The sequence below is a fragment of the Pelodiscus sinensis genome, chromosome 22, assembly GCF_052426305.1.
Source record: "Pelodiscus sinensis isolate ZL-2025 chromosome 22, ASM5242630v1, whole genome shotgun sequence".
NCBI lineage: Eukaryota > Metazoa > Chordata > Testudines > Trionychidae > Pelodiscus > Pelodiscus sinensis.
Genome location: NC_143073.1, coordinates 8,151,918 through 8,166,244, shown reverse-complemented (window position 1 = coordinate 8,166,244; position 14,327 = coordinate 8,151,918). Strand labels below are relative to the sequence as shown.

Genomic DNA, 14,327 nt, shown 5'->3' with positions numbered 1-14,327 from the left:
TTAATACATCGATCTTTCCCCTTTCTGCCCCCTCTACCTCTTGGTGTTCTGTTGGCCCTAAGGGTGCATCTACACATCTGGGCTAACCTCGAACTAAGCTACGCAACTTGAGCCACGCTAATAGCTTATTTCAAATGTGGGCTCGTCTAAGGGCACTTATTTTGAAATAGAACCCGCTTCCCCCGACTTCCCTTAGTCCTCGTGAAATGAGGGTTATGAGAGTCGGAGTAAGACTCCGACACACAGCTGGACTTGTGTGTAGACGTGCACTTTGTTATTTCGAAACAAAGCCAGTTATAACAGTGCTGTGCAGACGTACCCAAGAGAGACCAGTTGGAGGTGCTGGAATTAATACCCGCCCACAGCTCTATCACGGCTGGAATTGCTCTCTCCGGCTTTTTGTAGTGTAGGAGAGCCACCTGGGAATCTCCTGGTGGAATGATGGTGCCTGAAAACACCCTTGTCTTTGCTAAAACAAAATCCCCCACCTGCAAGAAAAAATTCCATATTTGCCCCAAATCTTTATATTCCCACTCCAGTCTCTTCTGCTCTTTGCCTTCACAACTCCAGCAGGCTTGCCTCTCCAGTAGGTTGCATACAGATCAGCTGACAGAATCGGGGCCTTAAAGAGAGAGAAGACATTCTGGTTCTGAAGTGGGGATACCCTTGAAATACAAAGAAGAGCTGTGCTGGCTATTGGTTTCTAGCTCCTTTTTCATTTGAGACACCTGTGGAACTCATTGCCACAAGACAGCATTGAGTTTATCCGGATTCATAAAAGGTACTGGCCCCTTGTATACCGCTCATGAGGAGGTCCAGGATTATCTTGGTAAAGAACAGTCAAATAAAAATAACGGGCAGAAGGATTAAAGCCCTCGTGCGCCAGAGTCTGAATCATGTGGTGCTGGATGAGGGTCAGGGTGAAGCATCCGGAGGCTGGTCATGCCATCACTGCAGGGGGGGGGGGGAGGGTTGGACCTTGCTCTGAAGCAGCTGGGGCTGGCCAACTTTGGAAAGAGGCTCATGGGCTAAAAGGAGTCCTAATCTGCTCCACTTTGCTATGTGGTTTGTATTCCTATTCGACAGGTCCCTGCCCAGCGGCATGGGTTTGACCCACATTATGAGGAGGATGGTCAAGGACAAGAGCAGAGGTCAACCTGGAAGATGTGTGGTCGGCAGAATCCGAGAAACTCTCTGGCACGATGGCCAGTGTGAGGCCGGGAACCGAGACCCTTACAAGGGAAGGGGGCCAGCTGGTGGCAGGGGGAGGCAGAACTGACCCGGCATCAGAGATGAGTCTCAAACAAGGGCTTGGAGAGGTGGACAGGGAGAACGTCTTGGGCCAGGCTGGAGAGCGCGTGAGGTGGGTGGCAGGGTGGCCAAAGGCTGAAGAGACTCCACTTGAGTTCAGCTGGGCAATTGTGGCACAGAGAGAAGCATGACACCCCTTTGGTTGGAGGTGGCCTGCGGAGATAGCAGCTGGGTGAATAGCCAGCCATCGTCTGCAGAGATGTCCCTACTCAAGGGGTGGGCAATAACCAACCCACGGGCCGGATGCGGTTCTCCAGGGTTAGCTCCTGGCAGGATGCCGACACTTTATTTACCTGCAAGTCTACAGGTACGGCCACTTGTAGCTCCCATTGGCCGTGGTTCGCTGGTTCTCATAGCTCCCATTGTCTGGGAACAGCGATCCGTCAACAATGAGAGCTGTGGGAAGGCGGATGCCACTTCATGCTGCTTCTCGTAGCTCCCATTGGCTGGGAACAGTGAACCATGGCCAATGGGAGCTGTGGGAAGGTGGGTCCCACTTCATGTTGCTTCTCGTAGCTCCCATTGGCTGGGAACAGTGACCCATGGCCAATGGGAGCTGTGGGAAGGTGGGTCCCACTTCATGCTGCTTCTCGTGGCTCCCATTGGCTGGGAACAATGATCCATGGCCAATGGGAGCTGCAGCTGCCCATACCTATGGACACACAGGTAAATAAAACGCCGACACCGCCCGCCAAGGGCTAGTCCCGGTGAACTGCCTCTGGCTTATTGCCCACCCCTGCCCTAGCCAGACATCAGCTCTACATACAGGAGAGAGAGGAGATGAGGCCTGCTGAGAAACAAAGTCCCAATGGATAAGGCAAGGGCGGAGGAGAGGGATCAATGCAGTGGAGACCTGCATTCCCCACAGCATCCTTTCCCTGCAATCTAGATGGGCACAGAGCCTCCTCTACTGGAAAAAGATTCTGGCTTCCAGTTCAGCCAGATGCAGCCCAAGTGTTGCCCAAGGGTACGTCTACACTTGAAAGGAAAAGGTGTCACTCGCGTTTCAGAGCCCAGGGGACAGCCCCACGGGGAATGTCTGCACTGCTATTTTTAACTATTGAGTGGGGCTCTGATACTCAGTGCCCTGGGTTTTCCATCACAGTGTAGCTGTGCACGGTGTAAGAAGGCAGACCTGCCCCCAAGAAGGCGGGTGAAAAAACTGTCCATCAAATTATTCTTATGGGAAACGGGGCTTGAGAAAACATTAAACATTTTCCGGGAGCATCTTGCTTTCTGCACGCACTGGGTGGCAGGTGTGTTCCATTTGGGGCTGAAAGTGTTCCGAGTTCGGGGTGTTGAGGTTTTTTGATGAAAACATTACAGGGGGAGAGGAAATGTGATGAGGCTGCAGCAGTCTGCCTGGACAAGTTCAACCCACCCAGGATGGGGTTTGATCGTTTGTATTACTTCTGCGCTGGTGACGACTTGCAAAGTCTCATGGGGCTGTCTCCTTCACTGCCAGGGCTGGGAGGAGTTGCTCCATGTCACTTATCCATGAGATTTCTCTTGTCATTCCTGGTGATGCGAGGAACTCTCTTTCTCATACTCCGGATGCTGCAGTAGAAAAATCTGTCTCATTGCGTGTGTGTGTCGTCCCCCCCCCCCTACACCTCATTTCCATCTCTCACTTGTGCCACCGAGGCCCGGACCCTCTGAGCCCTAGTCTACACAAGGGAGTTATTTCGAAATAACAAGTGGGGTGTCCACACTACCAAGCCCATTATTTCGAAATAATAATGCCTGCTTTCCATGTGGAATAACACTTATTTTGAAAGGGTTTTTTTTTTTCAAAATAGCAGTAGTGTAGCTGCGCCACTGCTGCTGTTTCAAAACAGCTACTCCCCAGGGTCATTCAAAGTCGTTACTCCCCCGTGTTTCCTGGGGCTCTAAGTCGAGGTAGTGCGTCCACATTAACGGAGCCTGCCTCGGACTCATTTCAAGGCTTCCCCGGAGTGTGGACTCGCTAGTTTGAAATTATTATTTCGGGAGTTATTATTTCAAAATAATTTCCTAGTGTAGACATGCCCTATGAGGTATTTAGGTGTCCAACTCCCATCGGCGTCCCGTGGGATTACAAGCCCAAGTAGCACTATCTGCTATACTACACACAGCGCAAACCGGAGATGGACCTGGTCTCTGGGACTCACATGACTTATGAGGGGGCTGAGGGATTTGGGCTTGTGTAGTCTCCACAAGAGAAGAATGAGGGGGGATTTGAGAGCAGCCTTCAGCTACCTGAAGGGAGGTTCTAAAGAGACTGGAGAGAGGCTGTTCTCAGTGGTGGCAGATGGCAGAACAAGGAGCAATGGTCTCAAGTTGCAGTGGGGGAGGTCTAGGTTGGATGGAAAAGCTGTGTCCCTAGGAGGGTAGGGAAGTACTGGGATGGGTTCCTAGGGAGATGGTGGAATCTCCATCCCTAGAGGTTTTTAAGGCCTGGCTTGACAAAGCCCTGGCTGGGATGGTTGAGTTGGGTTGGTCCTGCTTTGGGCAGGGGGCTGGACTCGATGACTCCTGAGGTCTCTTCCAGCCCTAGGATTTCTATGATTGTGTGACTCACTGCCACAAGCCCCGTGCTGCACTGGAGGTGTATCCCAAGGGTGCAGTGTAAACATCCCACCAGTGCCCAGGTCTACAGCGCCCTCTGGTGCTTAGAAGTAAAACCTACATTTCTGGTGCACCCTAGAAGCAGTGCAAAATCCCCCCTCAAGAAACCTTCCCTTCTAACTGTAATTCTTTGACAAAAGAGAGCAAAAATGAAAACGGAACGTTGTTTCATTTCCTCAAATCTTGTGTCTGGTGCAGCTGCATTTTTTGGGATGTGTGTGAATTTTTTCCTTTCCTCCCCACCCCGGATAAGGCTGAAAAAGGGGAAGAGTTGGGAAACACATGAGAGTTTTGCTTCTGATTTTGTTTCATTGAAAAATTCTGAGAAATAAAAAAAAATTGTGCAAAAACTTCAGCACAGAACTTTATTGTTTATGACCAAGCCTAACTCCCCACAGCACTTTCTAATGACACTCTGCAATTTTCATCCATTGATCTCAAAGAACTTCGTTAAGTGGTAGGGGATCATAATCCCAGATGGATCAATAGGGAAACTGAGGCATGGGTCAGGGAATTGACTTGCCCAAAATCATCCACAAGCAGAGGAAGGAATAGAAGTGAGGTCTTTCACACCCCACCCAATGGGCATGTTTTTCCCGGAACAAAGAATGGAATTGTTCTTCATAAAAGACTAATTGATTTCCTTGTGGTATTGCTCAGTCCCGTCCATTTTTAAAAAAATAAATGATTTATGAATAACCATGTTATACATGACACTTAACAACACATCCCATGAGCCCCAAAGTGTGCAGCCTAAGGCCTGCTAGACACACTGCTAACTAAGCTGGTACAGGCTCATAGAATTCTACTGCTGGAAGGCCCCTTGAGAAGTCAAGTCTAGTCCCTACCTTTCATGGCAGGACCAAGCTCCATCTAGCTCTGTGTTTCTCAACCAATGGTACGAGTACCCTCAGGGGTACTCCAGAGAAGTCGGGGGTGGGGTACGTCAACACAACTGAAATTTGGAGAAAACTGAATTTTTGTTTTAAGTTTTACAGAGCTTTATTATTTTTGTACTTTTTATACCCCAAAACTTCATCGCCCGCCCGGTTACGATTACGTTGCTTAAACAAATGTGTTGCAATGGTAGAAAAAAAAAGTGTGTGTCTGAAAACTGTAAGTACTGGGGGTACTTAGATATTTTTTTTAAAGGGGGTACTTATAATTTTTTAAAAGGGTACTATATATATATATATATATATATATAAAGGTTAAGAAACAGTGATCTAGGCCATCCTGACAGGTTCCTGTCTAATCTGCTCTTAAATATCTTTAGTGATGGAGATTCCACAACCTCCCTAGGCAATTTATTCTAGTGTTTCATCACCTTGACAGGTAGGAAGTATTTCCTAATGTCCAACTTAAACCTCCCTTGCTGCAATTTAATCCGGTTGCTTCTTGTCCTATCCTCAGAGGCCAAAGAGAACAATTTTCTCCCTCCTTCTTAAAAGTAACATCCTTTTAGGTACTTGAAATCCACTATCATGTCCCCTCTCAGTCTTCTCTTTTCCAGACTAAACAAACCCAATTCTTTCAGTCTTCCCTCATCAGTCATGTTTACTAGAACTTCAATCACTTTTGTTGTCCTTTTCTGCACCCTCTCCAGTTTCTCCACCTCTTTCTGGAATTGCATTGCCCAGAACTGGACACAGTACTCCAGCTGTGTACTCCTAATCAGCACAGAGTGGAGCGGAAGAATGACGTCTCGTGTCTTGCTCACCACACTTCGGCTAATGCATCCCAGAATGCGGACCGCTAGTGTGGATGCAGTTACACCAGTATGAAGGTGCTACACATAGCAGGGGGGGTCTCATCCTTTTTTCTTTCCGATCTCCTGCCCTGACATGCTGTAAAAACTCCACGGCCCACTTGTGCCGCAAGTTTTCCTGCATATAAAAGCCAGGATCAGCATTAGAGCGTCACAAACAGGGCAGTTGTCCGGGACCCCATCCCACTGGTGGTGGTGGTAGTGGGGGGGGGAGGGGCTTTGAAGCTAAATTGCCCATGCTTCAGCTTTAGTCCCCAGATGCCAGGGCTCGGGGCCCTAGAATTCAGCCCCATGCAATGGGGCATTGGCTTTCTACCCTGGCCCCAAGCAAGTCTAATGCCAGCCCAGCTTGGCAGACCTCCTGAAACCAGCTTGTGTTCCTCCCGGCAGTAGCCCTATATGGCCAGTCGAGAAACACTGGCATGGGAAAGGTAATGTAAACTGCACGGGTGTGTCCACTCTGTCCGCACACCTATAAGAGTGACACCATCACAGGACCTAACCACATCAGCCACAAGATCAGGGGCTCATACAACTGCACATCCTCTAATGTGATCCATGCCTCCAAGTGCCAGCAATGCCCCTCTGCCATGTATAGTGGCCGAACTGAACAGTCTCTGCATCAAAGGAGAAATGGACAGAAGTCAGACATGAGAAAGGGTAACACCCATCAAAGCTGTAGGGCTGTGGTCACCAACCAGTAGATCGCGATCTACCGGTAGATCTCGGAGGCTCTAAGAGTAGCTCTTGAGCCCTCTCTGAACTGCGCGCCTGCGCAGTACATTTACATTAGATTTCCTCATTTGAGGAGCAGCTACTCACCGAGCAACAGTACAGGTGAGTAGCTGTGAGGAATGGTGGGAATTTTTTTTAAAGTAGCAGTATAAGGATTGGGGATAGCAAGTGATGGAGAGGAGGAGAAGAGAGAGGGTGGGGCTTCAAGGAAGGGGCGGGGCGGTAGATCTTGGCTTGGTCTGTCATTTAAAAAGTGATCTTGGGTGTAAAAAGGTTGGAGACCACTGCTGTAGGGGAACATTTTAACCTCCCTGGGCACTCAGTCATGGATTTAAAAGTAGCCATTCTCCTACAAAGGAATTTCACCAGCCTATTACAGAGAGAGACTGCCGAACATAAATTTGACACTGTTACCCTGGGCTTGAATAAAGACATTAACTGGTTAACACACTACAAAGCCAATTTCCCCTGCCTTTGACATTCACATTTTTACATCAAAAGCTATGAATGGGATACACTGAGACTACTTAAGAAGCTTAATTAACAAGGGTCCTACAATGGACAGGTAAATGTTTTTGCTGTTATATATATCTTGGAGTCTGTTATTTCCATTCCAACTCATCTGAGGAAGTGGGTTTTACCCATGAAAACTCATGATTCTATATAGTTTTTGACCCGTCTTTCAAGACTTCGTGGCTGACTGGTTACGTTCACAGTAGCGTGGGAGATCAGGACCTCACTGCACTGAGCAGAACAACACACAGATTGGCCAGGGAATTGGGCTGGACAGTGGATCGCTATGTGGCTGCTAGGGTGCCATGAAATGTGGGGCAATTTGGTGTCCTGAATTTCTTGGTGCCCCATGCAGCTGCATAATTTGTGTATCAGCAGGGACCCTGTCACATAGGGAGAAACAGTTCCTGGCTGGAGCTCCAAACAGCTGAGAAAGGATTCGTTTTTAATACAGAGAAAGGAGTATCACATCTGGAGTACTGAATCTAATTCTGCCCCCCTCCCCTTACAGAAATGATGTGGACGCATTGGAGAAAGTCCAGCGGAAGGCAACCAAAATGATTAGGGGGCTGGAGCACATGACCTATGAGCAGAGGCTGCAGGAATTTGGGCTTATTTAGTCTGCATAAGAGAAGAGTGAGGGGGGATTTGATAGCAGCCTTCAACTTCCTGAAGGGGGTTCCAAAGAGGATGGAGAGCGGCTGTTCTCCGTGGTGACAGAGGGCAGAACGAGGAGCAATGGTCTCATGTTGCCGTGGGGGAGGTCTAGGTTGGAAATTAGGAAAAACAATTTCCCTAGGAGGGTGGTGACGCACTGGGATGGGTTCCCTAGGGAGGGGATTGAATCTCTATCCCTAGAGGTTTTTAAGTCCCAGCTTGACAAAGCCCTGGCTGAGTTAGTTTAGTTGGGGTTGGTCCTGCTTTGAGCAGGGGGTTGGACTTGACCTCCTGAAGTCTCTTCCAACCTTAGGGCTGAGTCTAGACTGGCAAGTTTTTCCGCAGAAAAACTTGCCAGCTATCTACTGGAATAGATATGCCACTGGAATGCCAGCCACTGGAATTTGCGCAAGAGCACTGACAATCTCATGTAAGATTGTCAGTGTTCTTGCGCAAATACTATGCTGCTCCCGCTCAGGAAAAAGCCCTCTTGCGCAAATGCTTTTGCGCAAGAGGGCCAGTGTAGACAGCTAAAAACTGTTTTGCGCAAAAAAGCCCCAATGGCGAAAATGGCGATCGGGGCTTTCTTGTGCAAAACCGCATCTAGATTGGCACAGACGCTTTTCCGCAAAAAGTGCTTTTGTGCAAAAGCGTCCATGCCAATCTAGACGCTCTTTTCCACAAATGCTTTTAACGGAAAAACTTTTCCGTTAAAAGCATTGGCAGAAAATCATGCCAGTCTAGACGCAGCCTAGGAGTCTAAGGGAAACAGGGGACCAGAGGGATGAGGGGCAGAGCTACTCTGGTTGAACCCAAGCTGTGGTTTTTATCCCAGTGCCCACGGCTGGGTGGGCACGTTCATTTCAGCTGGCACGCTTTTCGTGGATTTCACTTACACCAATTAGGAACAGTTGTGAGATCAGCTGCTGTTAAACTGAAGTAAGAACAATCCACCCAGGCTGCAAGACTTCAGGGATGCTGGTGTGTAGTGTTCATCAGCCTTGAAGGGCTGGCCTGGTCCCACATTGGGTGTCTGTCCAAGCTACCCACTGAATCCAGATTTCTCAGTCTAGCCTCTGACCTGCCTCGCCTTCCTCTTCTCTCGGAAGGAGCCTGGACAGCGAGTGAGACGGAATGGGGGCGAGGGTGGGAACATTGATCCGGGCTTCCCTTCGCTTTGTGTTCCAGGCACAGGGTGGATGGGCAGGGACCGTCCTGTCCCAGAAGGAATATACATGGGAAGGCAGCTATAATGCACCTTGCGAGAGGAGACGAGATGGGGTGGAGACCCAAACCCGGTTTCCTTCTTCCGGTCACTAACTACATCTCTGCCCAAAACTCAGGCTACTCTCAGACTAAGTCTACACTAACACCCCTTCCAGTCTGGGAAATCTCCCCGCATACTGGATGGCTTAAATCAGGTGGTGCCAACGCAGAGCCTTGCTAGAGAAGGAAATCCCATTAGATGCTTGCGCTCCTCTCTGGGTCCTCAGGATTTGCAGCCGGCAAGTATCCATCGTGATGATCCTCAGGGACCTGGATGCAACCAGAGACACAGGGTGACCCTGAGAATTTCCCTGCTCAGAGCAATTGGGGAGCATCAGAAACTTTGTGTGGAAGGGACACGCTGGCTGTGAGACATGAATCCAAGCAGTGATGGTAACCAATGTTCCCAGTATTTTTTCCCCTGTCCATGCATGGAATAAATTTTGTTTTGTGCACTGAGGCATGTGCAGATGTGCACCACCAGCAGAAACACAGGCTGCCAACACTGGGCGCTCTGCTAATCGGCTCTGCGGCATTGGAATCTCTTCTGGTTGTCCACCTAAGCATCCAGCTTACAGGGAACACTGGCTGGAAACTCTTTTCTTGTTATGGAAAAGGTGAGCCCTAGGCAGGATGTTGGTGACAGTTTCAGGACAAGTACACCTATTTCCCCTCTCCCCCTGCCCCTGTCCCTTGAGCATACCCACTTAAAGCTTTCTGGCATCCAGCCACCATCTCTGTCATGCCTGATTTTTCATTTAAGTCTCTGGCAATGTTGCCACTAATCTTTTCCATGGATTTTTTCCCATTCACGTGCAGAATAAATTTTTCTATGTGCACCGAGGCACGTGTTAATGTGCACCACTCCGAGACACAAAAACCTAGCTGTCGGTGCTCTGCTATTCAGCTAGGCAGCATTGGAATCTCTGCTGTGTGGCCACATGAGCACACAACTAACAGAGAATGCTGGTCTTTGCCTTGGAGTTAGAAAACCAGAGTTCAAATCCCACTTATGCCATAAATTTCCTCTGTGACTTCAGGCACATCCTGCAGGACTCTGGTTTCATGTGCTCCCCGTGGAGACTTTGCTAAAGCAGTGGCTGTGTGTTTGGGAAAAGTTGGCTTTCTGAGCCTCAGTCCACCTCTGAGACGGAGATGACCATTTTTTGTCTAGTTAGGGCACAGGCTGGGTCTCATGTGCAACACCAAGGGTTGCAGGGTGCCCACCCGGGCAGAAGCCACTGAGCGCAACAGTGGAATAACCCCTCTATGACACCCAGTCTGCTACAGCTCTTCAAACTAAACCCAGGGACCAGCCCTGCTACTTGAGGGACCATACGACTTTTTTACTGTAGGGAAGGAAAACAAACGGAAGGGCTCACCTCCCAGTAGAGCTGGTCTTCGAAGCACTGAGTGTCCGGAGGGGCCCCCAAGGCCTTGATTTTCAAGCCAGCTCCTGGGAACATACAAGAAGGGGTGGGCGGGGAAGTGTGACCCGTTCTGTGTTTTTGTTTTCAGAGGGGCTGACCCCCCTGCAGCAGAGTTGGTCTATGGGTAGGGAGGGCCCTGTCAGTCACCGAGAGAAACCGTCCCAGCCTGGAGTCAGGCACACTTATTTGGGAGGCTGTAGTTTGGGTGCCGAACTGCAGCCACCTGAGTTTGAAAAATGTATCTCCAGGTATTGGGTCTGATAGGAGCGGGAACGGCCACTGATTTCCTGATGACTGAGCTTAGGCCGACCTCTAGTGGCCAGACAAAGCTCTGGCACTTGATGATGATTGAGCCTACCCCAGATATGGACAGAGGGGCAATTCCCACCCATGGGAGGACTGTCAAAGTGGGGGGCAAATGGGGCCATTGCTTCAGGTCCCAGAGATTCTAAAGGGTCCCGGGTTCCTGGTACTGTTGGGACAAGAACCCTAGGCCCTTTAAGTCACGGCTGAATCACCATACACTGTGCTGAAGAACCCTGCACCGTGTTCTCTGGGCGGCTCAGAGGTCTGGCAGCAAAGAGGGGGTGTGGTGTGGTCCAGCCCCTAGCCCCACCCCTTCCATCCAAGGCTCCACCCCTTCCAGTAGCATGGAGCCACACCCCCCTCATTGCTCTCCCTGACCCCTGTAGCATCCGCTTACCACGACCAACTGTGTAAAACTTCCCAAACACTTATTCCCTCCTGCCTAAACACTGGCACACCTAAATCTGGGCCAATGCTAGATATCTGCAGAGCCTTCCCTCTTCATCTGTGCACCATAGGCATGTGGATGTCAAACATTAGCTTTAGCAGAGACGTATTACAAAGGGCTTGTCTACGCTGGGAAACGATGTCGAAATAACGGAAATCGATTTAAAAACTCCCAAAATAACACAATTGAAAGAGCGTGTCCTCGTTATGGGGAAATCTTGAAATGAGTCCGAGACAGGCTCCGTTAATGTGAGCACCCTGCCTCGACTTAGAGCCTCAGGAAGCACTGGGGAGTAATTAGTTTGAATGGCTCTGGGGACATCTGAAGAAGTGGGCTGTGCCCACAAAAGCTCATGATCCCATCTACATGTTTTGTGAGTCTTTAAAGTGCTACCAGACTATTTGTTGTTTATTAAGTTTTTCCTGTTACAGACGAACTCGGCTACCCCTCTGAAGCTTCTGGGGAGTAGTTATTCAAAATAGCAGCACCAGAGCATCCTCTGGCAAGGAGTTCCACAGGTTGACTACACGCTATTTCAAAACAACTATTTCGAAATTAGCGTTAGTCCCTGAGGAAAACAGGAGTACAGATTTTGAATGAAGCAGCCTGTTATTTCGAAACAATGGGCTTGGTAGTGTGGACGCGCCGCTTGTAAATTTGACCTAAAAGGGGTTATTTTGAAATAAAGCCCTAGTGTAGACCAAGGCTAAGAGAAGTAAGGTGGGATCTGGGTTAGATTGTAAGTGCCTTTATGCCCTGTGTCTGTACAACACCTACTGCTTTGGAGGCCTCTCTGGGTACGTCTAAACTACATAGCTCCATCGACGGAGCCATGTAGATTTTTTTTTTTGGCAAAGGCAAATGAAGCCGCGATTTAAATGATCGTGGCTTCATTTAAATTTACATGGCTGCCGCGCTGAGCCGACAAACAGCTGATCAGCTGTTTGTCCGCTCAGCACGCTAGTCTGGACGCTCCCCTGCCGACATCAAAGCCCTTTGTCGGCAGCCCCGGTAAACCTCATCCTATGAGGCATAACGGGGCTGCCGACAAAGGGCTTTTAGGTCGGCGCAGGACCGTCCAGACTAGCGCGCTCAGCCGACAAACAGCTAATCAGCTGTTTGTCGGCTCAGCGCGGCAGCCATGTAAATTTAAATGAAGCCGCGATCATTTAAATCACGGCTTCATTTGCCTTTGCCTATCTGTCTAATCTACATGGCTCCATCGATGGAGCCATGTAGTCTAGACGCAGCCTCTGTGATTGGAACGCCAAAGCTCTGCCACAGCGTAAGTAATGAATAAGAGTAAAATACTAGACTGAGACTCAGAGGACTGAGGATCAATTCTCACCTCTGCCACAGACTCCCTGGGTTACCTTTGTCATGTCACTGTAGGCCCAGATCCTGGAAAGAATTTAGGCCCCTAAATCTCTTTGAGGCTCTGGGCTTCAGTCAGCCTCTGCCTTGGTTCTCTTGTCTGCAAAATGGGGCTAGTGATTCTATCTTGTCTATTTAGACTGCAAAATCTTCAGGGTAAAGGCCATTAGGTGTGCATGTCCTGCTTAGCTCAGTCAAGTCCTGACCCCTGCTGAGACCTGTGCTATTGGCACATCAGTCATTTCTATTTGACTACAGGTTGGACTACCCTGGCCCAGCAACCTTGGGACCAGAGTGGTAGAGAACCAGGGATTTTGCCAGGCCAGGGGAGGTCAATTTTCCCCTCCTAGCTGTTGGCCCCACACCTGAGCACCAGCCCCAGTTCAGATGGGGCTCCCAACCACCCACCCCACTGCCACCAACTAGCTGCACTCCTGACCCTGGCCAGAGCTGCTGCAGCTCTCTGAGCCAGCAATATCCATGATCTGGCTGGATCACGGATGTTGCTGGCGCATAAAGTCCTGGATTTCAGAAGTTCAGCCTGTATACCAAAAATGCTGTTGTTGTGGTCCTGTAGCGATGGGATGTTGCTGTACTTGTTTGACCACCGTGAAACCATGCCCCACCCACAGACACACTGCTCACCCACGAGGCTTCCTCCGACCACTGCGACCCCCAGCGTGATGAGTAATGCAAAGAACTGGCAGGCTCCCTGGTACGTTGCTGTCCGGCTTCCGTCAGCGATTAAGGGGAACACGTCAGCCATCCTGCAAGACAGGCAAGAGCCAGGTATGTGCAGGGCCTCCTGTAACTTGCGCTGACCGGGGTGGGTCTTTGTCCCTATCTTGCGCCTGACTCATTGAAAAGGGTAAAAATCTACTAAAGCTGGAAGTTGATGGAGCTACTCCATTAGCTTGTGCTGCAGCACCTCTTCTCCTAGTGCCGAAGGTCAATCTCTGCTGATGGGCCAGGTGAATGGTAGCATCAAAGACAAGTGATGGGGGGGGGGGTCCATGAGGTTCTAAAAAACGTAGAGTGAATGCAGCCATAGAGACATGACCGTAGAGGGTTGACTAGATACAGAAGGGTCCCCACGCAGCAGAAAGGGTGCAGTGCTAGAGGAGTGGAGGTGCTATAGAGAGTCTTCAACCTCTGGGACTCACGGCTTGTCCCCCAGCAGGGACTTTCTGGGGTGAGTGTGTGTGTGTGGATCAGATGCCTCAGTTTCTGGAGGAATAACTTATTGTCCACGGATGTGGGGTGCTAGAGCAACAGCCGTGAAGCAACTCCACACAGCCTCCGCCTCGGGGTGCCACAAGAGTTAGCCGTGTGGCTCCCACGGGAGTTAGCCCCTGAGGCTCTTAAATATTCACAGATTGTGAGGGGCAGTGGTTCCAACCACGTGATCACTGGGTCTGCAAGCGCTCCAGGTAGATTCTTGGTTTTGCACATGTTAGTCTCAGCAGGTCACAGAGGAGCCGGGAGATGGAAAAGACTGGGATGGAAGGGGATGCTGACCGGGCCTTTTTCAGAACGAAGTTCCAAAGAGAGTTGTGTTGTCAGATTAGGCACTACATCTGAGCATGGTGGTTTGAGCCTAAACCCATTCACTAGAGAGTGAGTGATCGAGGGGTTACAGCACAGACAGGGGAGCCTGTGAAATCAATTCTCCTCCCAGTCTACTCAATCCGCTGGGCAGTTCCCTTCATCTCTCCAGGTTCCAGTTTCCCATCATTACGAATGCATGCTGTCATAAATAGGAGCTACTCAGGAGAGTCTGACTTCCCTGAAGAGTGAGGAAAGGGAGGTACAACTGGAGATGCACCTAGGGAGGGGCTAAGGCATTCAGCCAATGAAATGCAGATAGGAATTTCAAACTGAGAGAGGGTTTTTTTTTCTCTCTTCTTTGTTT

The 14,327-nt window shown here is 49.7% G+C and overlaps 1 protein-coding gene across 2 annotated transcripts in view; it reads right to left on the bottom strand.

Moving 5' to 3' along the window:
• Nucleotides 1-627: 627 nt before the first annotated feature.
• Nucleotides 628-14,327, bottom strand: part of RHBG (Rh family B glycoprotein) — a 46,318-nt gene continuing 32,618 nt past the window's right edge. Inside the window, exons 8-10 of one of the 2 annotated variants that reach the window (XM_075907009.2) lie at nucleotides 13,061-13,182; nucleotides 10,240-10,313; nucleotides 6,992-9,127 (exon numbers count right to left, since the gene is read on the bottom strand). In XM_075907009.2, coding sequence (XP_075763124.2) covers nucleotides 9,053-9,127; nucleotides 10,240-10,313; nucleotides 13,061-13,182 — 271 coding nt within the window. In that variant the 3' untranslated portion in view covers nucleotides 6,992-9,052. Of the gene's footprint in view, nucleotides 2,869-6,991; nucleotides 9,128-10,239; nucleotides 10,314-13,060; nucleotides 13,183-14,327 lie in introns of those variants that run through there. The other variant, XM_075907010.2, reaches the window with a different exon arrangement.